General features: G+C 36.0%; 1 protein-coding gene across 5 annotated transcripts in view; it reads right to left on the bottom strand.

Moving 5' to 3' along the window:
- LOC121380057 (calcium-dependent protein kinase C-like) overlaps positions 1-24,895 on the bottom strand; it is a 238,559-nt gene that overhangs the window by 61,500 nt on the left and 152,164 nt on the right. For 3 of the 5 annotated variants that reach the window (XM_041508792.1, XM_041508793.1, XM_041508794.1), the window contains exon 4: positions 6,888-6,996. In XM_041508792.1, coding sequence (XP_041364726.1) covers positions 6,888-6,996 — 109 coding nt within the window. Of the gene's footprint in view, positions 1-6,624; positions 6,833-6,887; positions 6,997-24,895 lie in introns of those variants that run through there. The other 2 variants (XM_041508795.1, XM_041508796.1) reach the window with 2 other exon arrangements.

Raw genomic sequence — 24,895 nt, 5'->3', positions numbered from 1 at the left:
GCCTTGGTCATAGGATCAAAGCATCTCGGTGGACACATTCTCTGATTGGGTTATTTCCTATCCCAATCTGTGCTCCACAACTGCTATATCAAAGGCAATGATATGTGCTGTCCTGTCTATAGGAAAGGTTACATATATAAAAGATCCCTTGCTGCCAAAGGAAAAACACAGCAGGTTCCCATCACAGAACTGCCCCCTGATGATGTCAGAGACCAGATCCGGGATGGGTGTGGCTGAACCTCTTGTGGATATGGGCATGTTAAAAGAGTTCCCTGTCCACTGCAGCAGGTTTCCTCTAAAGACTACATGTCAGAATTACCAAACTGTTTGATATCCAATATCTCAATAAACATTTATTCCTTATCTTTTTATCTTTCTTTCTTTCGCCTAAATCTATTGAGACGGCATAAACCTCTTTACAACAAATATCATTACTACAACATATGCTCCATCCAACCAAAAAACTGATCATAACAAATATACACAACGATAATTTGTTCTTTACACTAGCATATGCATCTTGTGATAACACCATCATGCAGGGCAAATTAGGAAAAAAAACTGCAACTGACTTCTAGAAGTACATTTTGTCAATGACAATACATAATTCAAGGTGCCACAAGATGTTAAGATTAGCAGATTAATTGGACCACCTGCAATTGCTGTTACTATAATAATCTGATTTATCAATATATCTTTTATTCTCCCAGGAGATTCTTGCCAAAACATTAACCTATACCGTTTAACGTTTCATGTTGTATTTATATTAACTATAACCACAAAGAAATGTTGGTATATACTGTTTATATATATATTTGTTTAATTTGGGGGGGGGGGGGGGGGGGGGGGAAATCATTTATAGATTTTAGAAAGTAAATAGCATTACATTTGTGTAATGATTTAATATTTAATGTGATAAGACAGCACAAGATTTCAATGTTAAAGGTGATTCCTAAAAGCACTGGCAGAGCATAGTGGGATGTAGCCTGGTGGTAAAGCACTTGCTTGATGCGCGGTCGGTCTATAGGATCCATCCCTGTCAATATCTCGAGGCATTGTGAAAAAACATTCAGAAAACTATACTGACACACAATGAAAACGCAAAAACAACTTTTCATTGTAAATAACGACAAACTATTAATGAATTGATGGATAATGTAATAGGACATTAATGACTGGTGTTCATGAGATACATTCACATGGATACATGGCCAGTTATCATCAGTAATGGAGTTGCATTCGTAATCGAAAAGTTCAAACCCCCCCCCCCCCCCCCATATCAAGGTCAGTATCTGGTGTGTCCACCACTGGCCCGTGAGCATGCGTGAAGATGACGGGGAAAGGATTGGCACAAACATCTCAAATAAGCCACAAGAATGTTCCTCCACTCCTCCTGCAACACCTGTACAAGATCAGCGACGTTACGCGGTGGTGGCTGGCGGTGATGCACACAACGTCCTAACTCATCCCACATGTGCTCAATTGGGTTCAAATCCGGTGAAACGGCGGGCCAGTTCATAACAGTGATACCGGCTTGTTGCAGGAATGCCTGGGTAATTCTTGCAGTATGTGGATGGGCATTGTCTTGTTGAAACAGAAGAGGACCTCCTGGTCTTCGGTGACGGCGCAAAAGTGGCTGGAGAACTGGTCTTAGAATAACGTCAACATAACGCTGGGCTGTAAGGGCATCATGGATAATGATGAGATCACTCCTGAAATCACAGTTGATTGCCCCCCATACCATCAGACAACCGCCGCCAAACCGATCACGTTCCCTCACACATCCGTCTCCTGTACACACGTGCTCTTCCATCGGCAAATGAGAAAGAGAAACGGGACTCATCTGAGAAAACAATACTCTGGTAAAAGGCTGGTGGATGATTACCATTCTGGAGAGCAAACTGTAGTCTCGTAGCACGATGTCGCGGTGTCATGATGTTACCGTTGTACGGGCATCTGCATCTGAGTCCAGCCATTCTGAGTCGAAGGATGACCGTCATCGGATGGATATGCCTTCCATAATGTCCTATCGTGTTGCTTGCTGTCATCGTCGCAGTTCTGAACTGGTCACAGAGGTGGTGTCGTCGAATCTGCCGATCTTGATGTGGGGTCGTAACGGGTTGTTGACAAGGTCGAGGTCGATCACAGACACTCCCAGTCTGTTGATGACATTCAACAAGTCATCCAGTAGTTGATGGATGGTCTCTGAAGGTCCTAGCAACTTGGCTTTGCGAAGTCACCCCTTGAACCATGCCCAACGCTCGCTCCCTTTGTTCTTCTCCGAGTTGTGGCATTCTTAATGTGACGAGGAATATGACATCGTTACATGACTTTTATGTGTCCACATACTGGCATTTCACGTGCATTGCATGCAGCATGATTGAGCATGTAGTGAACGCATTTCACACCATTTTGTGTGTTTCTGCGATTGTATGTGTAACGAGAACAAAACCAGGATTAAAACCCAGACAAAAGTACCAATCAATGGCTTCCTCTCATAAATTGTTATTTTAAGTCCAATAAATACATTTTTCATTAATCACAACAAAATGTTGAAAAATATCTGTTTTGCATTTTCATTGTGTGTCAGTATATATGTGGGACAGACAAATGGACAGATGGACAGACAAATGGACGGAGACAAAACGTATAGTCCATTACTGTCCTCGGTGGTGTCATGGTTAAGCCACTGGACATAAGGCTGGTAGGTACAGGGTTCGCAGCCCGGTACTGGCTCCCACTCAGAGCGAGTTGTAATGACTCAATGGGTAGGTGTAAGACCACTACACCCTCTTCTCTCTCACTAACCACTAACAGACAGTCCAGATAGCTGAGGTGTGTGCCCAGGACAGCGTGCTTGAACCTTAATTGGATATAAATACGAAAATAAGTTCAAATGAATGAATATAATCCATTATGGATGGATTGGCAGGGAACTAATAGGCAAACGAATAACCAACTGCATATGCATTTGATCCCTTTACTGCACAGTAGGCCTTTTCATATCTATGGCATTTTTTTTACTTTAAACTGATCTTTTTCAGTCTTTAACAAAAAAATTAAAGCTAAAGATTTATGATTAAATTTTTATTTTTCATGTGGGATGTAATATAATCTTTAAAAATCGATTTCTCTGTCAACTATCTGTCTAAACTCCCACGCTTAGTAACAGATTGCATTCTGCTGTGACAGTATCTTTTTTCATTAATTCTTTAACCCTTTGCAAACGCTATCAATATACGTCTTGAAAGATGAGAGGTATAATTTTCAGTGCACTACAAACTAACAAGAACAAACAAGACTGAAATAACAAGTTAATGATATGGTAAATAAGATTTTCAGTCATCCTCTTTCATTAATGGTTGCCATGATACCAAAAATAGAAATTTACCAAATTAATTTTATCATGAAAAAAAAAATCTATATTAAAATAGTTGCATTTATTTTGTTTTTGAGTATATTTATAAAATGAAATGAGGATAGCGTGTCAGACAGCAAATATTACATCTATCAATAAGCCGAGATTTGGATTACAATTATTTTGTGTAAAGATTTAGCTTACTGTACTAATAATACATTCAGTTATTCACGAGAACATTCTCTCATGGCCTTTTTAAAATGTCCTTTGAGCCATCTTTCGCTGAGAAAAACATCACATTTATTCAATGAGGTTTTTTTGTTTGTTTGTTTAATGACATCACAACCACCACTGACCCACCCCCACTATTCTATCAAACCAGTATAGTAATATAATATATAAAACCTGTAGTTAAATCTGAAAGTTTTGTTTAATGACACCATTAGAGCACATTGGTTAAAGAAATCATCGGTGATTGGATGTCAAACATTTGGTAATTTTGACATATAGTCTTAGAGAGGATACCTGCTATATTTTTCCATTAGTAGCAAGGTATATTTTATATGCACCATCCCACATTCAGGATAACACATACCACAGCCTTTGATATACCAGTCGTGGTGCACTGGATGGAGCGAGAAATAGCCCAATTGGTCACCGATGGGGCCTATACTTCAATGCATGCCACAGCTACAAAGTTGCAAATGATATTTTGTTTTGTTAATTTAATTTTTCTTTTTTAAATTCCTCTAGCATCTTCCTCCGATCGGTAATGTCAAAGCTCGAGAGAGAACAGCAAAAGAAGTTGAAAGACTGAATGTTCTGTGGTTGTAATAGGAAAAAAGATTGAACTCAGAATAAATCAAATGTGTCAGTGACATAACAAAATTAACGAGCCAAAAATTAGGCTTCAGATTTTAAGTCTTGACTTACCATAAGAACCATTTCTATCTAGTACAAATACTTCTCCTTTAAGCCAATGATCCTACAGATCCTAAACTATGGGCCATTTTTTCTCATAAAAAAAATGCTTTTGTCACTGCTACAGGCACAAGGACAACAAGCAACAGTGTGTAATTTAATAGTTAAAAAAAGGCTTTAAAAAGATGTAAAGCGGAAAATATTTTAAACTGCCTTAAAAGCTTGGGTCCACTCCACTGCATACTCGCCAAAAAACTTTTTAGGAGAGTGGCAACTTGATAACCTTGCAATACAATTTTTAATACAATTTCACTTTAAACTTCATGTGATTGCTTGCTATAGCTAGAATCATTTTAAAAAAGTGATCTTCAGCTTGATTTTGCTCGTGGCGAAGACTGGCCTATGTAAGATTGCTGTTAACTTGTCTCACAAAATTTATTTTTACAAAGAACATAACCACATTGGATGCTACCAGTGAAGCTATTGATCATATCCCTAAGCACACTGACAGATAATTTAAAAGTAATTTCATTCACAAGGACAAGTTGCCAATGAAAATCGATTTGGAGGTATCAAATTTTGCACCACCTGAGCAACACAAACACTGAAAAAAAGAGGAATTAAATAACTCCATTCTGCCTCAAGGAACATATCAAGTCTTTACTATGGTACAGGGTATATTTTGCCAGTTATTGCCCCAGTCCTCATATGATACCATTAATAATTTCAATTACTAACAAATAAAAAGAAGATTGGCTTAAAGGAGATGAGTTATGTACGTTGTTTGACTACACACACAGAGTTTTCCTGGATATATTACCAGTACTGACTAAAGTATGACAAGTATATGACCAATATGTAACACGTGTATGACCAACCATTGTTGAATGTTAGACGTTAGCTAACATGCATAATAAACAGGAAGGAAGGAAATGCTTTATTTAATGATGCACTCAACACATTTTATTTATATTTATATGGCATCAGACATATGGTGAAGGACCACAAAGATATTGAGAGGAAACCCGTTAATGCCACTTCATGGACTGCTCTTTTCAATTAGCAGCAAGAGGTCTTTTATATGTACCATCCCAAAGACAAGATAGTACATACCACGGCCTTTGTTACACCAGTTGTGGAGCACTGGCTGGAATGAGAAATAGCCCAATGGGTCCAACAATGGGGATCGATCCTAGACCAACTGTGCATCAAGCGAATGCTTTACCATTGGGCTACATTCCACCCCTACACTGCAGATTTTTAACAGGGTCCCATGTCCGATGGGATAGGAAATATTAGTGTGAGTATATCATACTTTGGACATATTGTAGGTCACTTACTGATGCAGTGCACCACTGTTAAATTAATTGATTACAACAGACATAATTAAATATATATATGTATTAGGAATGTTTTGTACAGAAATTGGGAATTTTCAGTGTCACTTTCTTTTGGGAAGGGGCCTATCTTCAGACCCACAGAATCCTGGCATTTTTAAGAGTATACCAATAAACATAATTAACATAAAGAAAAAGAAATGTGGAAAAAGAAAAGAAAAACAGAAGTCCACTTTCATCAAAGATGAAGCACAATATATTGGATTTTTATATTACACAGAATTTCTTATCATGGGTGTCTGTACTGATGAAAGTGGATTTATGGCTCATATTTACAAGTTACAGCTACAATGTTTTAAATCAATGGCTCTCATAACAATAATTATGTTTAGCAATTCTAGGTTCACTTGAATATACACTGGAATCAACAAAACAATAATTCTGCAATGTTTAACAAACACCGACCAATTTAATATGGATGCATTTAAAAATAAGAACTCTGCAGAATTAAATGTCTCATCTATCATAGATGTTTCCAGTGCAATGTGTGCAACTATAAACCAAGTTTTACTGACCTAGGATTTATAGTTTTTGAGAAACTGATCTAAACACAAAACTTTAAAGATAAACTTTAATGCAAAAGTTGATGATGTTGCTACAGATGCCACTGAAAAGTAATACATTTTGACATATAGTCTTAGAGAGAAAACCCTCTAAATTTTTCATTAGTATCAAGGGATCTTTTATATGCACCATCCTACAGACAGGATAGCACATACCATAGCCTTTGATACACCACTCATGGTGCACTGGCTGGAACGAACAAATATAAAACATTTGAAAAATAACAAAAAACAACAACGTGAAAAAGTGTACTTACAATCACCCACCAACTGGGACTGATCCCAAACCGACCGCACATCAAGAGAGAGATTCACCACTTGGCTATGTCCCGCCCCAACACAAACACAAAAACAAAAAAGAAACACCCTAAAAACGTGTACTTACAATCACACTTAAGGCCCTGGTGTAGGAGGCCGTACAGTAGGGATCCACAGTGGCCAACAAAAACACAAAAACAAAAAAGAAACACCCTGAAAACATGTACTTACAATCACACTTAAGGCCCTGGTGTAGGAGGCCGTACAGTAGGGATCCACAGTGGTCACAGAAGGCGGGGCTGCCATACGAGTGCACTTTGAACTTGTGCAGATTGGTCGCCAACACAAACACAAAAACAAAAAAGAAACACCCTGAAAACGTGTACTTACAATCACACTTGAGGCCCTGGTGTAGGAGGCCGTACAGTAGGGATCCACAGTGGTCACAGAAGGCGGGGCTGCCATACGAGTGCACTTTGAACTTGTGCAGATTGGTTGCCTACAACATACAAGATGAACAAAACAATATTATAACTATTTATCCATAACTAAACTTCAATACATTTTAAATTACTTTTTTGAAAATATTGCTTCTTAATGTTTTTGTTTTTTCAAACCCGAAGCTGAACTCTTGGTAAGCCAAATGAAAAATGTGATCATTTAAATAACAGTCTTTCAGGACTATCATAATTATGATCATTATTCAGTTATTTTTGTTTGTCAATATCTTCAATAAAACAACAAAAATACAATGTAGGTATTAAGGTCTGCTTCCACTGTAATTATTCCATGTTTTCATGCTAAATAAAATATGTTGATAAAATGCTTCATTTGATATAATGGAGTTATAATGATAAAGTTTTTCACTACACATTCCAACGTATGGATTTACGAAGCCTGTTTGCCTTAAATGCAGTGTTTAAACATTATAAATACCATGATAAATACATGTACATATAGTTATGGTAAGCAAGTAAAAACAAAATAGGGTTTGTAAATTCGGCCCATGTTTTTTGTTTAGCTTGCATTTGGAGTCGTGTCATTATAACTGTTGGAAAGCCAGTGCTATCTGCTAGTGTTTACCATCAAGACGAAACAGTTAATCGGAACACATACAGCCATGAGTTTGCTAGGCATTTAACAGTGCGTGAAATGGGGCATAAAATTGCATCCTAAATTGCTTAAGTGGAAAGAGAACTTTATTATTACATGTATCAAAACAGATCAGGTTTCAAAAATGACAGCTAAAGGTATTAACAGAGAGGAAACTGACCTTGGAAACACGACATCCAGAAATCATTGCAAGATTTTGAAAAGTAAGAGGCTATTGTAGTGTTGGAAATCAGTTGGAATTTCATCATCGATCATCAGTTATTATATAACACAATGTAACAGAAATTCTCAAAGTTTTTAGTTATGTCAATTTTTGTGTTGATTATATTTCGATAAAGTGTACTGATTATAAAAAAATGTCACTACTTCTTCTAGAGTGTTAGTTTTAGTCAGTTTGCACCAACAGATCAACTTTCGATTACACAATCAGAATTATAGAAGCACTTAAGAAAGATTTCAATTATTAGGATTACTAGTTTGCGTGCCCTTTTTAATTACTCTTTTAGGGAGCGGGTTAAATTCATAACAGACAATATATAACACTAAACTGCCCTGAAAACGTGTATCTGAACATCTTTATCTCATAAATGTTCAGGGAGCATGCTCCTAAATTCCCAAACAGATTTCACTCCCTTTAAATTAGGAGCTCAGCTCATTTGCCTGTGGCAAACTCAAATTGGCCTTTTTAGAATTTTGTGATCCCCTCTTTACAAACTCTTAGATCCACCCTTGAACATGTGGTCATTTCTGCATTATCACTAAATGAATGCATAAGATTAAGCTTAATGAATGATTAGTCAAATTCAGAAGAAAAAAAATTCAATTTTTTTCTAAGTGGAGGACTGTTCAGGTATTCTAGTTAGAGATATTTTTTAAGCAAAATTCAAATTCGGTTACTCTTCAGTTAAATAACCCAACTAAACTTAAATGATATCTTTTTTCTCACAATTGTAAGCCGGATTATTTATTTACTAGCATACAGATGCTGCATGGATCAAACCAGATATAGCCAATAATAACAGAAAGTTCAGAAGACATTTTCAAAACCGATGTGAAGTCTTTAAGTGAAAAGCCAAGGCTTAATAACCAAATCTGACAACTGGTCATTTTCATACAGACTGGCTAAAAATCTTATATCCTTGGCTCATATTTATGAAGCTATCTTAGCCCTACGATATATATTGTAAAACCATTATAGGCTATGGTGTGTGACGCAATGGCATCATAGCCTATGATGGTTTTATGATATCATAGCACCTTGATAGCTTAGAAAATATGGGCCTAGCTAATAAAAAATTGCATAATTTAGCCACTTATATATATATATATATATATTCAATAAAATCCATTCCAGTTCCTATCATGAGCTAAATTAACCAAATGCTCATTTTCTTTCTGAATGATGAAAAAGTTTACAATATATATTAGTCTAAAAGAATGTGAATAATTACTGTAGCCACTTCTACAATGTTCCTTTTAAAATGAAAATAACTACATTTCCCCTAATTTCTCTGTAGCCAAGTCAGTCAATTACTACATTTTAAATAATAAAATACTTTATAATTTGAGTACTTAATATTTGGAGAAATTTCTCACTTCTTAAAAAGTTTTACCTTAAAATACTCTGTTAAACCTAGCTAAGACAAAATTATTGTCATTTGAGAGCCCTTTCAAAGACAATTTCCTTTTAAACAAATGACTTCGTTCTCAGACTATAAATGAAAGGTTACCACAGCCAAGAGTCTATAATTATGATAAATAAGAACTGCAGAACCATTAACAGAGATAGGAAATTTTATGTATGGACAGGAAAGTTTTAAACATGTCTGCATGCAGTAAAACAATTTATAGGTAATTACTGTGTCAGCACTACTAACAGACAGACACTCAACACCATTATATATAAACACACAAATCTTCATTTTCTCCAACACTGAGCTCTGCCACAGGTAACATGTAAGAAGCATAAGAAGCAAACACAGAGAGACAGACAGAGAGGCACAGAGAGACAGACAGAGAGGCACAGAAAGACACTGAGAAATTAAGACAGAGTGAATGAGAAAGATAAAAAGATAGTGAAAGAGAAAGTGAGACTGAGAGTGAGAGTGAGAGTGAGAGTGAGAGTGAGAGAGAGTGAGAGTGAGAGTGAGAGTGAGAGTGAGAGTGAGAGACAGAGACAGAGACAGACAGAGACAGAGACAGAGACACAGACAGACAGACACAGAGACAGACACAGACAGAGACAGAGACAGAGACAGAGACAGAGACAGAGAGAGAGAGAGAGAGAGAGAGAGAAAGACACACACACACACACACACACACACACACAGACAGACAGACAAAGAGAGAGAGAGAATGGGAGAAGAGGGGGAGAGAAAGAAAGAGGGAGTTTGGGTTTCGTTGTATTCTGGTTGTTAATTAAAGTATTAACTTCCAGAATGTATCTGCTTATAATGATTACAAGACAACTTCAACGTAGTCTTTCCTTCTTCCCAGACTGCAGAGATTTCATGTTTCTTCTGAAAATCAAGTTGGGGGTTGGTAACCATCACTTTTGGGAATATGAAAGTGGAACACACACAAACATTTGACTTCTACAAAGCATGGTAGACTTGTTTTTAGAAAGGAACCAGTGTTTAAGGAAAGGAGTTCTGGTTTAACAATATATATAGTTATTTCAATACTTAAGTTTAAAGAGATTGAAAACAGGAACCTGCAGCTGTCATACAGGCTGCTCCTACCGAATAGCAGGTAGGTATCTTTTATATTACTTTTCCATGGGCAAGACAGCACATACCATAACATTTGATGTACCCGCTATTGGCCAAACACTGTGGGAAACTGATCCTATATAATGACCTCAGAGAAGAACTCTACAAGTTTTATTTCAACTCTGAAACTTTCAATCAATCAATCAACCATTTGACACATGTTTACATCCTCTGAAGGTTCAAGGATGTCTGTCCTGGGCACATTTTCCAAATTTCCCGGTGGATATGTCCAAGACAGGTGTGAAACTTTGTCTAATGATATGCCAGTCTTTTGTTTAATCAGCATGGCTGCTGCTCATCAAACATGCACTACTTGGATGCACTGCATGCTAAACTATACTGATGGAAACAAGTAAGGGAACATATAAGAGGTACTTGCATTTTACATTTCAACTTATTTTCATGCTTATATGCAATTAAGGTTCAAGCACGCTGTCCTGGGCACACATCTCAGCTATCTGGGCTATCTGTCCAGGACAGTGGGTTAGTTGTTAATGGTTAGTGAGAGAAATGAGGGTGTAGTGGTCTGACACCTACTCACCGAGTCGTTAAAACTCGCTCTGGGTGGGAGCCGGTACCAGGCTGCAAACCCAGTACCTACCAGCCTTATGTCCGATGGCTTAACAACGACACCACCGAGGCTGGTAATTGCAAATAGTTACTGTAACCGGAACACTCATGCATAGTGTCAGAAATTTAACCATGCTACTAACATTCAGTGCCACATCTCTGTATTTTTATACTGGAATAACTACATATGTACTTTAATAGTGAATTAAATTTGTTCCCTTATTTCATTCATCAGTATTTATTACATACCTATTCAATCTTACTATAGTGATAAAGGCATTTTGAAACAGTGTCATAAATTTATTTTGTATCGCACATATGTGTGTGATCTGGACCAGAACTTTTAAATGGGGAATTCCCTTTTAAATTTTATTGCAGTTAGCGCCTTTTATTTACTGACGTCATATATGATATACAAATTATGTTACATCGTATTTAAAACATTGCACAAGGCTGTCGCAGAGTATGGTTCTTAATGAAAGGAGTTTTGATCATAGATTTAACAAAATGTTGTTATGACGTTAAATTAAAAACTGTGTTTGTAAGACTTAAAAGAAGGTATGTAATAAATACAGACCTTGACATACGTTGTTTTCGCTTCCTATTTAATTGCACTCATTTATTTTGCGAAAGAACATACCACACGGTCTCGTGGTATATATTCTTGTGCAAAATAAACGATGATAGGAAGCGAAAACAACGTATGAAGTTCTGTATATGTATCACACTCCTCATTAATCATTGGGAGTAAGTATGTAGATCTATAGTGCAGTGCACAGGATCATGCTCAGTCAGTAGAACGCCCACCTGAGGTGTTTGCATCATAGGATCACGGGGACGGGACATAGCCCAGTGGCAAAGTGCTCGCTTGATATGTGTCAGTTAAGGATCGATCCTGGTCGGTGGGCCCCATTGGGCTATTTCTCGTTCCGGCCAGTACTCCACAACTGGTGTAACAAAGGCCATGGTATGTACTATCCTGTCTGTGGGATGGTGCATATAAAATATCCCTTGCTGCTAACTGAAAAGAGTAGCCAATGAAGTGGCGACAGCAGGTTTCTTTCATTATCTGTGTGGTCCTTAACCATATGTCTGACGACATATAACCGTAAATAAAATGTGTTGAGTGCATTGTTAAATAAAATATTTCTTTCTTTCAGTCAGTAGAATGCCCACCTGAGGTGTTTGCATCATAGGATCCAATCACCTCAGCTGACCCATTTACTGATAGCACACCATGACCGGCATCTGAATGCCATGGTGTGGACCATCCTGTCTGTGGGAAAGTGCATATAAAAGATCTCTTGCTGTTAATGGAAACATGTATCAGTTTTTTTTTAAAGACTATGAGTGAAAAAAAAGTATCAAATAGCTGATGATTATTAATGCATCTGTCAATCAAAAGAAAGAAATGTTTTATTTAACGACACACTCAACACATTTTATTTATGGTTATATGGCGTCAGACATATGGTTAAGGACCACACAGATTTTGAGAGGAAACCTGCTGTCGCCACTACATGGGCTACTCTTTCCGATTAGCAGCAAGGGATCTTTTATTTGCGCTTCCCACAGGCAGGATAGCACAAACCATGGCCTTTGTTGAACCAGTTATGGATCACTGGTCGGTGCAAGTGGTTTACACCTACCCATTGAGCCTTGCGGAGCACTCACTCAGGGTTTGGAGTCGGTATCTGGATTAAAAATCCCATGCCTCGACTGGGATCTGAACCCAGTACCTACCAGCCTGTAGACCGATGGCCTAACCACTATGCGACCGAGGCCGGTTCTGTCAATCAATGCATGTGCTCTCATGGTGTTGTTAAATAAAACCATTTTCTAAACTATGTTATAATGCTTGATCCCTTTTGACTTAAGGTTTGTTTTGTTTAATGACACAACTAGAGCACACTGATTTGGCAATTGGATATCAAATATTTGGTATTTTTAACATATAGTCTCAGAGATGAAACCCACTATTTCCATTAGTAGCAAGTGCTTCCTTTAGAAAACCCAACAAGTATTTTTAAGGCTGTGGTAAGTGCTATCCTGCCCATGGAAAAATACATATAAAAGATCCTTTTTAATTACTTGTTATCTGATTAGCTTATGGAACACTAGTTGGTGAAAATGTTTTCTACCAGATTATATATATATATATATATATTTTATTTTTATTTTTTTTATTTACAAGTTAAAAGTCAAAAGTTTATTTTGTTTAATCACACCATTAGAGTAAATTTATTAATTAATCAATGGGTATTTTTTAAAAAGAAAACCTACTACTCACTGCACTTCAGGTTAGCACTCTACCATTCATGACTGATCTAGATTCTGTCACATTTCCATATGATCAATAATTGTCAAACACTTATACATTGTTTACATTGAATACACAGTGGAAGAAAATTGAAATGAAATAGGATAAAAGGAGATACACATGTATGTTAGATTAATAATACTGTTACTGATGTTAGTATGATGTACATCTACTACAGGATTAACTATACACATATACACAGAGAATAGCAACTACATGAAATTAGAAATCAATCAAGAGTAAAATTGTACAAACATTTGGGAAAATAAAACTTTGACACAGGTACAATGGGATAAAAGAAAATCAACATTTTGAACTGTTTTGATTACAATAATTATGTATTAGTAAGGCTTTATAATAATATTATAAATATCATAAGGTTCTCACATTTTTTCTTTCTTTTTATAAAAGCCACAATTATTTAAAAATGAAAAAAAAAAAATTGCTTTCATTATATTTGTTTCCTTGTACATGTGTGAGGGTGTTTTGTTTGGGGTTTTGGGGTTTGTATGTGTGTGTGTGTGTGTGTATGTGTATGTGTGTGTGTGTGGGGGGGGGGGGGGGGTGTTTGGGTTTTTTTTTCCATTAAATTGTTTTTACACACAAACAAAATGGCAATCTGAACAGCCAAGAATATACCCTGCTGATAAATTAATGGGGTGGGTTTTTGATTTCTGTTTTTTTCTGTAATGATCATGACTTAATGAAAATAGTTACATACACTGGGCAATCTATAAATTATAGCGCACATATAATACACACAATAAAATCTAACAAGCTTCAGGAATGTGTGGTCTGTGCAAATCCATGTATCTGCTTATTACACCAAAATATCAAAATTCTGTAATAACCACAACAAAAATATCAGAACACCTCACATGCTTCTAATGACACTACAGACACATTTAGGTTGCAAAATCAATATTAAAATGCTTGTTTATAAATTATTCCAATTCTAATTACATTTTAATTACAGTTATATGAATAAATTTGCATTTATAATCAATATATTTTATATGGAAGACACACATAATAAGAAATGACAAGACAAAAATACAACAATACCACTAGACATTAAATTTTGTTTTAAAGTATTTTTGGGAGGCAGTATAATATATAGACAATAGTACTAGCTACCAGAGTTACCCTTACAGTACAAACGAACCACATTACAGAGTTGCCTCCACTTACCCTTTGTTTGTCCACATATAATTTGTGAGACTAAAAGTAAAAAGAAACTTCACTTCAGAAAAGAGAAAACATAACTTCATTTGAAAACCACCTACAACCTATGTAGAGAGGTATATGAAATACACAATAAATAAATAATACATTATATTACAACATTTTCTTATTTTCCATAATTACCGAAGATTTACACATTCACAACTGATATAGATTTGAGAATATGGCATCGGTGGTAGTGTCAACTGATAAAGTATGGATAACATATTATTGTTAAAGTACAAGTAATACAAATAATTATGGCATCCAATAATAAAAAAAAATCCTTGTTTTACTACTATTCCGAGAATATTTAACAAGGTTAATAACAACTGTATTTAACAATGTTAATAACAATTGTATTCAACAAGGTCAGTAACCAGATTATCAAGTGACAAAAAAGGAAACGGAAAACAAAACAGAATCATGTTTGCATTTATCATAGTTTGACACCCAATAGCCTATGTATTTTTCATGCTTGGGTGTTGTTGAACATTCATTCCTTCATACAAAGCAGTGAATCTAGATGTGATACAGAAACATAGCCAATACAAAGACTCAGTAACTGTAGTCGATTTGGACAAGCTATTTTTTAATTTTGTTTTCATGGATGACTATTTTATAACATTTAAAAGGATGTGTAACTCTTTTGCAGGTTTCTTTTTTTTTCTTTTTTCTAACCAACAAATTAATGAAACATGACTGCCATAAGTGTTTCTTCTGAAAGAGTGATGTAATGTAGTTCTATGATAGAGCAGAGGTCTGAGGTATAATTAATAATAGAATCTATTGTTTCAGTGGGTCCAAGGAACCAATTCTGGCCTACAACTGTTAAGGTAGTACTAAACCAAATAAATTCCGGCTGGGTCAAAGTTCGAGGTGCACCAAACTTTTCATAGAGAAGTGAACACCACAAGTCCTGTGATTGGTTATAAATGTGAGTGTGTTGGTTGTAAAAAATAATAGTTTCATCTGGGTAAAAAAAATATGCAATTTTATTTCATCTAGTACCAATGTATCAAGTAGCCTTGTACTTGAAACATGTATGGGGTACCTGTGAAAAAAAGTACTCGAATTTTGTGCGTAACAAGGGTAGTCATAGTCGCTACCCGTTATCTCAAAAATGAACAGCTTGACCCCCAAATTTTTCTCATTCACTTTAAGTGTGAGGGGTGGTAGTATTTATATCCGTGGCATTTATGTCGGTTGATACGTTGCAGGTAGGAATTTTAGCCACATATGTTACTATTGTCATCTATGGGATTGGACTTGGTAGTATACACCCTATAGCACATATTCAGTGTATAATAAAAAATATTATGATTTTGTCATTTTATTTAAACTATACTGGTTGATTAATTAGCCATGACTCGACCATGCAAGTTCACAATGACCTTGACCGTGACAATAATCTCTGTACATGGCTCTGAATGGAGTTTGAATCAAAGTTAGCACTGAAGAAAAGTTGATTTTGGCCCATAATTCATACTGTAAAGATTTCAATAATTTCTTTTCACCTGGTATTTGACTTGCCATATACAACTGCTCTTAAATATGGTATTATATATAGGCAACCTGAACTAAGATTTTAATAGCAATTTATTTTTATATTAAAAATAGCATGTGCCAATAGTGGGTTAATGTCTTTAGTTTCCATTAACATTGTTAATTTTTTATACACAATGTATATGAAATTCTAAAAACTCAAATTTGTAAAGAAGTTGATTTTTATTGTCATTTTGACATATTTATAGGGTGCTAAGTTATATTTTTAACAAATTTGTAGTTTTACGCAAAATTTAAAGTAAAATTGAAGAAAAACTTTACCAAAAACATAATTAAATTTGTTGTCACTATTGTGCCTTCTGTTCTTATTTGTACATAACAATAAGGTTGTTAAACATATTCTTAGATCTCCAGATCATTTTTTTCTCTTAATAATCACTTAGTTAGCTCTCATGAAAAGCATTTTGAGTTTATACTAGATTCAGAACCGATTTTTTCAGATTTGATTATCTGCCTTGGATTAAGTTGATAATTTATTTTATTGTTAAAGCTGTATTACCTAATGTTACTAGCTAAATAAAATGCTGGATTACAGATTGTAGGAATACATCTAATATACATATTGTATTCATCCGGATTAGAAAATAATGCAAGAAAATAGATTTTCGGGTAATTTTGTCATTTAAAAATAGTTTTTTTCAGTAATTAATCAAAAATAAATGCGTGAAAGCTGCATGATAATTCCAGATATCACAACTATTAAAACCTCCAACTACGGTAGGCTATAAATAAAATATAGTCAGGAATATTGGTGGTATCTTCAGGAGTTTTATTTTCAAACATTTTGTTGTTTAATATGACATATTAAATTTGTACAAAACTATATGCAATATATACGCTTTTTGAGGTGTACATTATATTAGGTTGCACTGTAGAAACAACAGTTTCAGTGAGGTTGTCAGTTTATGTCAGAATACACCAGATCCTGCTTGTCATAAAGACACATAGCTGGACACTTTTTGAAAAATGTATGTTATCAGTATAGGTAGTACTAAACCAAATAACTTCTGGCTGGGTCAAAGTTCGAGGTGCACCAAACTTTTCATAGAGAAGTGAACACCACAAGTCCTGTGATTGGTTATAAATGTGAGTGTGTTGGTTGTAAAAAATAATAGTTTCATCTGGGAAAAAAAAAATGCAATTTTATTTCATCTAGTACCAATGTGTCAAGTAGCCTTGTGCTTGAAACATGTATGGGGTACCTGTAAAAAAAAGTACTCAAATTTTGTGCGGAACAAGGGTAGTCATAGTCGCTACCCGTTATCTCAAAAACGAGCAGCTTGACCCCCAATTTTTTCTGATCCACTTTAAGTGTGACGGGTGGTAGTATTTATATCCGTGGCGTTTATGTCCGTTGATACGTTGCAGGTAGGAGTTTTAGCCACATATGTTACTATTGTCGTCTATGGGATTGGATTTGGTAGTATACACCCTTAACATTTCATGAAAACATTGTGTGTAATTTATTAAAAGATAAACATACATATAAGTGTTTATATTTAAAATAAGATAAATAGTTTGAAACTTTAAATTCAGATTGGGAATTTTTACATCAAAATTGAGACTAAAATGTTTTTAAGAATATGGTGAAAAATATCAGTCAAGTAAAATAAAAGATAAAAACCTGGGGCCTAATTCAGTAAACTCTTGCAACTTTGCAATATCGCAGTGCAATGCTAAAAGACTTGCAACGAGGATGCTTGTTGTCTAGCAGAGCCTAAGAGACCTTTGTGAATTAGGCCCTTGCTTAATAAAGAATTTTCACCTCAGGATTTAAATACATATAATTAATTTTCATATTCATAATGAACTTAAAACCCCCCAAAACACAACCCAAAACGATATCTATCATTGGGAAATGGCGATATCAGACTATCTAGCAAGATAAATGCTAAAATCCTAGTTAATGAACAATTTTCCGATCAGATTTTAACTGCATATTGGTTACGTTTTAGCACACACTATACCGTATTGATCCCTCTCCCCATCTCAGCACTTTGCAGGCTGTTGGGAGGACACTGTGGACAGTTAACATACAGGAAGACAGAGTAACATTTAATGCTGGCTCTTTAATTTGTGTACAGATGGAAAGATGTATGTCAATCTTTGGGATCAAGAATCTAGTAAAGCCCAATACCGATCAAGTGAGCCTAAAACTGTTAATGGAATCAAGACTACCTGTGGCACCATGTCAATACGGTGATATAGTGATGCCATTATTTATAAACCTCATTTCATTCAAATACGTTCCAATAGGGCAACAACACATTTTGCAGGCCATGCGAAAAGCAAACCGTGAAATGAAATCTAGTTAAGCTGGAAATCAATATAAATGTCTTTAGAAGCATTAATTTCTCCTACACTGCTTCGGTTGTAATAAGATTTTCCAATGTTGTTATCCGATTTGCTGCCAATGCACATGTTAATTATTCACAGTCAGCATTAATTAGGTTTAAATTAGAATCAACATGGACTCAGTAGTTATCTGGGACATAATAAATTACTATATAAATATACATTTTTTTTCTTCCATAAATCAATTTTACACAAATATATTCTATGAAACCAAAGCATTCATGAATCTATATTCACAAAGGCGTTAAAGCAATGCTGAATGTAGTGACACACAGTCAGTGTAACAGCAGGCATACGTATAGAGCCAAATTTACAAAGCCTGGGTTTTACTTACACACATGTAACTACATCATTACAATGCTTATATACACACCTTTGTTTAAGAAACACAGACTTTATAAATTCAGCCCATAATCTTTAAAACCCTTTCATAAAGCAATCATAAGGTATTCGTATAGGTACAGGGACATCGGAGGCAGTACAGCTGATACAGCCATGGCCATACCACCTTTTAGGCCAGGAACATTTTTCTCTCTTCATATATGGCACTCACTTAGTATAGATCTCATTATATACATTGCTTTCATTGCCGTACCAACTTTTAATTGCTTCCGACGTTCCTGAAGTACCATTCTTATGATTACAATAAAATGTGCTAAAATGTTTATAATAACTAGGTTATCAACAAGTCAAAACATTTCAGATGTATTTGTTGGAATATCTACTACCGGGTAGTAACTTCATCAATTGATTTCCAAAGTGAAAATTGCTGAATGCATAATACATGAGTTACCACCCATAATTTCATATGAAGGTCATAATTGACTTTAAAGTTAATAATATTTTGCACTTAATTACTATACAGATTGGTTTTGTCAATATAATGAGTTTTTAACCTTGATAGAAAATGATCAAATCATCATCTAAATTTCAAGTTAAGTAAATAACCCTGAAATTACCAAGACATTTCCAGGACAATATAAACTAGTTTTAAAACTAAATAAATAAGTATATGTAAGTACATGTACGTACTGTAGGTAAACTGCTGTTGTTTTTGAATGGCAATAAATATTGTTTAAACCAAGTACGTAGGTAGGTAGGTAGGTAGGTAAGTAGAGCAAAAAGGAAAGAAAGAAAGAAAGAAGGAAAGAAAGAAAGAAAGAAAGAAAGAAAGAAAGAAAGAAAGAAAGAAAAAAGAAAGAATTTTTTTTTAGTGAGAGACAAACAAAGGAAAAAAAGAATGAAAGGAACAAAGAAAAGAAAAGACAATAATTTGTTTTAAACATTAGAATCGGTTTGATTTATTGCTTTTAGAAACAGGAAATGTCTACAAATGTCTACAACATAAAACATGGACTGCTGAAGTTGACTGCCCTCCACAGAGATTTGTATCCAACAGGATGGTCCACGACACTTTCATTCCGATTATTGGATGCCTCTCGAGACCGTCTTGAACACTTCATTTCCAACCAGTCTGTGGCAAATTCCACTATAGACCCAGCACACAGACAGGAGATAAATTGAAATGAACAAATATTTATTTTAAGAATACATATACATAAAAAAAATTGTTTGTGTTATTTGGTAGGCTTGGGGTTTTTGGGGTGTTTTTTTTGAAGGAGGGAGTGGGTGTGTTTGGGTATTTTGTTTGTTATCTGAACCATTTCCATTCACTTCATAGTACTATACAAGACAGAAAGACAGAGAGAGAGAGAGAGAGAGAGAGAGAGAGAGAGAGAGAGAGAGAGAGAGAGAGAGAGAGAGAGAGAGAGAGAGAGAGAGAGAGAGAGAGAGAGAGAGAGAGAGAGAGAGAAAGAGCAGGGGGGGGGGGAAGAGGAAGAGGAGAGTGACAGACTGATAGAGAGAAAGGAGACAGAGAACAGGAGAAGACAAAGAGGGAGTTTGAGTTTTGTTGTATTCTGATTGTTAATTAAAGTATTAACTTTCAGAATGTATCTGCTTATAATCATTACAAGACAACCAGACCTGTCAACCCTCCCGGATTCCGCGGGAGTCTCCCGGTATTTGATCAAATCTCCTTTCCCCTGTGTGGGAGACAGTTTCTCCTGTTAAATGACATTTTTGTAAGCATAAAAAAAAAAATCGATCCTCTTTTGTCAAAATAACAGAAGGGAAGTAACTCTGCCTTTTTTTCTCATTCGGAAAATGTTGACTACTTTCGGTTTCTGAGAATGTAACAGGCCGAATTGTCCCGACTGTTTAACCTTTGCCGAAGTGAGAATTGTGGGATAGCCTATTCATATTGTTAAAAAAGCACATGGAGTTTATAAAATGACGTGTTATTATAATGTTTGTTGTCATCGTAATGGCTACGAAGCGTGTTGCCGCTAATTCAACAGGCTGTGTATTGACATTCAGTGTTGCCATATAAAAAAAAAAAACTATCCAATTTAGTTCTAATAACACCTCTGAATTGTAAAATGTCTTCCCACTGGATTACATAATGCAACTATGACGAATCTGAACTGCCAGACTCCCGAGTTGACAACGATACACGATGCATGTTAAAATCACATGTCACAGCAAGACAACGAAAAGACCAATTAGCTGTATAAACATACTTGTGTCAGTTAATTTTGTATGTTTGTGCAGTAAAATGTTGGTTATAAGGGTACACTTCAAGAAATTATTTTTGTACAATTAAAAAATGTTGTGTTTGACATTGACATAAAGTTACTCACGGAAATGGGTATAATTCCGGTATATTTCACACGACGTCCGTAATGAGGTTTTACTTATGATTAATGAAAATACAATGTTTATTGCATCATTATAATGATTTTAAATAAGTACCACACCACCATTCCTCATTATAGTGAAAACTGAATATTAATTTTTAAGATTTATATAAAATTTGTCTTTGGTACTTGGGTACACTAACCACAAATGATAATGTAACGCAACCTGTAAGGCTGTAAGTGTAATACCGTAAATGTACTAATTAATTTTTTTATTTCTTGTTCATGTTCTTAACATTTTTGGATAAAATATATTTTTTTTTTTAAAATATGTATTAAATCATATTATTTAACCTTAAAAAATAAGATAATGCCAAGATCTAAGGTTAAGAAGTATATATGACACTATAAAGTATTCATATAACTTATTGTAATAATGTTTTTTTTTAAATCTTGCGATTTTGGGTTAAATTGTGTGAATTTAACAAATCTCCTGCTTTTTGACAAAATCTCCTGCTTTTTCAACACACACCTCCTGCTTTCTCTTGACTAAAGGTTGACAGGTCTGAAGACAACTTCAAAGATATAGACACACACACACACACACACACACACACACACACACACACACACACACACACACCCACACACAGAGAGAGAGGGAGAGAGGGGGAAGAGGGGATAGACCCACACACAGAGACAGAGAAAGACACACACAGAGAGACCGACTGAGAGAGAGAGAGAGAGAGAGAGACACACACACACACACACACACACACATACACACACACACAAACACAGAGACAGACAGAGAGAGAGAGACATAAACACAGACAGAGAGACCAACAGAGAGAGACTAACAGAGAGAGACACATACACACAGAGACAGAGAGTGAGAGAGAGACAGACACACATAGAGAGAGAAAGAGAGATAGTTTTAATGTTTTAGCAGAGTTTAAGGTCATCATACTGACTGTTTCTGAAAACACCACTAACTGACCATTAACATCTGTCATGAATAAATCACAAAGATGGCTGCAGGGTATGCATACTGATGACAGCACATTTGAATTGTAGCTGGAAGTACTTAAATAAGAATATAAATGAAAGTACACCATCAAGGTCTGTCCTTGCAGACATGATAAGAAGTGTGACATATCTGCTGTATACACTGGTTCTGGTTTTCTGCTTGGAAACAGACAGCAGCTAGCAGTATATTGAGTGGTTCAGTCCTATAATCTATCAGTATCACAGTTAAGCTCATTAATTCCCATTCCAGTCCGATGGAAATTAAAGAAGCTGGGTGGACATTTGACTGGCTATTGATAAAGTAACAGTAAACATATCCTACATTCTACTGACTGCCAGCTAGGGGCGGGATTTAGCTCAGTCAGTTGAGCGCTCGCTTGAGGTGCTTGTGTCACAGGATCAAATCAACTCGGTGGATCCATTCAATTGATTTCATTTTATCTCTCATTCTAACCAGTGCACCACAACTGGTCAAAAGCCGTGCTATGTGCTTTCCTGTCTGTGAGAAAGTACCGGTACATATAAAAGATCCCTTGATGCATTTTGGAAAATGTAGCAGGTTTCCTCTGATGACCGAGTGTCAGAATTACCAAATGTATGACATCCAAAAACCAATGAATAATTAATCAATGTGCTCTAATACTGTCGTTAAACAAAACAAATTTTGACTGCTAGAGGTTTTTTTGTGTGCAATGCTTGGTTATTTTTATATACCAGTCATAGTAGAGAAAAGCCAATGGACACCTCAGAATGGCACTCAATGGGTCCTCAACATTTTGAAAACAGATTTGTTAATTGTTTAACAACATCAGTAGAGCACATTGATTTATTAATCATCAGCTATGGAATGTCAGAACATTTGGTAATTATGATTATAGTCTTGGAGAGTAAACATGTTTCCATTAGTAGCAGGAAATCTCTCATATATACACCATCCCACAGACAGGATAGTACATACTACAGGCTTTGATATACCAGTCGTATTGCACTGGCTGGACCGAGAAAAGGGCCCACTAACAGGGATCAATCCTAGACCGACTTTGAATCAAGTGAGTGCTTTACTTCTGCGCTACTTCCCACCCCAGCATCCTGTCTCTCTATGCATATTTTAATCTAAGGTTATTTCAACACATGGCTGAGATAGAGGAAACCAATGGCCACAACGTAGGCTACTCAACTGCAGCAAGGGATCTTTTATATCCAATTTCCCCTACATACGACAGTACATACCATGGGTTTACAGGTGCCAGTTATGGGAAGCACCGCAAGTGTGGCCTTTGGTACAGTAACAAGGCACCAAGGCAAGTGGGATGGACATCAAGGCAAACCTTTTTCTTCAAAAGAAGGATACAAAGGCTACTTATTTCTGTCAAGTTTTCTCAGAAAAGAAACTGTTTCACTCTGATACCTTGGGATCTAGCCTATGCAATTTGTTTGAAATGGATGCTGTTTATCATATTACCAATGATACTTTATTATCTTTTATATATAACATGGAATTTGTTTTGCCATTGACAACGTCCAATTTTTTCAGAGCAAAATATCAAGCAAGATGGGCAACCTTGGCATTTGCCATCATTGCTGTGTTAAAATTCAAACCCTGGTACAAAGAAGCCGAACCGACTAGCCAACAAAGAGCAATTAACCATTGTGCTACCTATACATCCAGTCATTTGGTTTACAGTGGCATTCAAATCATATATATACCAAGTGGTACAGTGTTTGCTTGATGCACGGTCGGTCTGGGATCGATCCCCGTCGGTGGGCTCATTGGGCTATTTCTTGCTCCAGCCAGTGCACCACGACTGGTATATCAAAGGCCATGGTATGTGTTATCCTGTTTGTGGTATGGTGCATTAAAGATTCCTTGCTGCTAATTGAAAAGAGTAGCGCATGAAGTGGCGACAGTGGGTTTCCTCTCTCAATATCTGTATGGTCCTTAACCAGATGTCTGACACCATATAACTGTAAATAAAATGTGTTGAGTGTGTCGTTAAATAAAACATTGCCTTTGAATCATATGTGGTCATTTTATTGATTATATATTAGTGGACAAACACTGACAGCACACAGAGCACGTTATAGGAGATATTAACACTACATTAGAACCAGCTGATTACAACCCTGGAGATTTGATCATTAGATGCATGCACACCTGGAGATGAAGCTGTCAGGTGTCATGTTCACTTACTGTCATCAACGCATTTTTATACCGTATCCACATGGCTTTATCCAGGCATTCTGTGGGTCTGAACATAGGCATCTTCCCAAAAGAAAGTGGCACTGAAAATTCCCAATATATACGCAAAAAATTCCCAATATATACGCAAAAAATTCCCAATATATACATTTTGTATGTTTAATACATGTCTGTTGGAATAAATAAATTAATTTCAATAGTGTTGTACTGCATCATTCAGTGGCCTGAAAACAAATATCCTAACTATGATTTACTCATGCTAATTTTCCCAATCCCATTAGACATGGAACAATGGCATAAAATCCTGGATAAATCCCTGATCCAGTTCAGACAGTACAGCACTCCATCACCTGAACTTGATGCGTGGTCGGTCTAGGATCGATCCCCGTCGGTGGGCCCAAGGGGCTATTTCTCACTCCAGCCAGTGCACCACGACTGGTATATCGAAAGCTGTGGATGTGCTATCCTGCCTGTTGGATGGTGCATATAAAAGATCCCTTGCTGCTAATCGAAAACAGTAGCCCATGAAGTGGGTTTCTTCTATCAATATC

The sequence above is a fragment of the Gigantopelta aegis genome, chromosome 8 (genome assembly GCF_016097555.1).
Source record: "Gigantopelta aegis isolate Gae_Host chromosome 8, Gae_host_genome, whole genome shotgun sequence".
NCBI lineage: Eukaryota > Metazoa > Mollusca > Gastropoda > Neomphalida > Peltospiridae > Gigantopelta > Gigantopelta aegis.
Note: the sequence above shows the minus strand (reverse complement) of the source record. Positions and strands in the feature narration are given on the sequence as shown.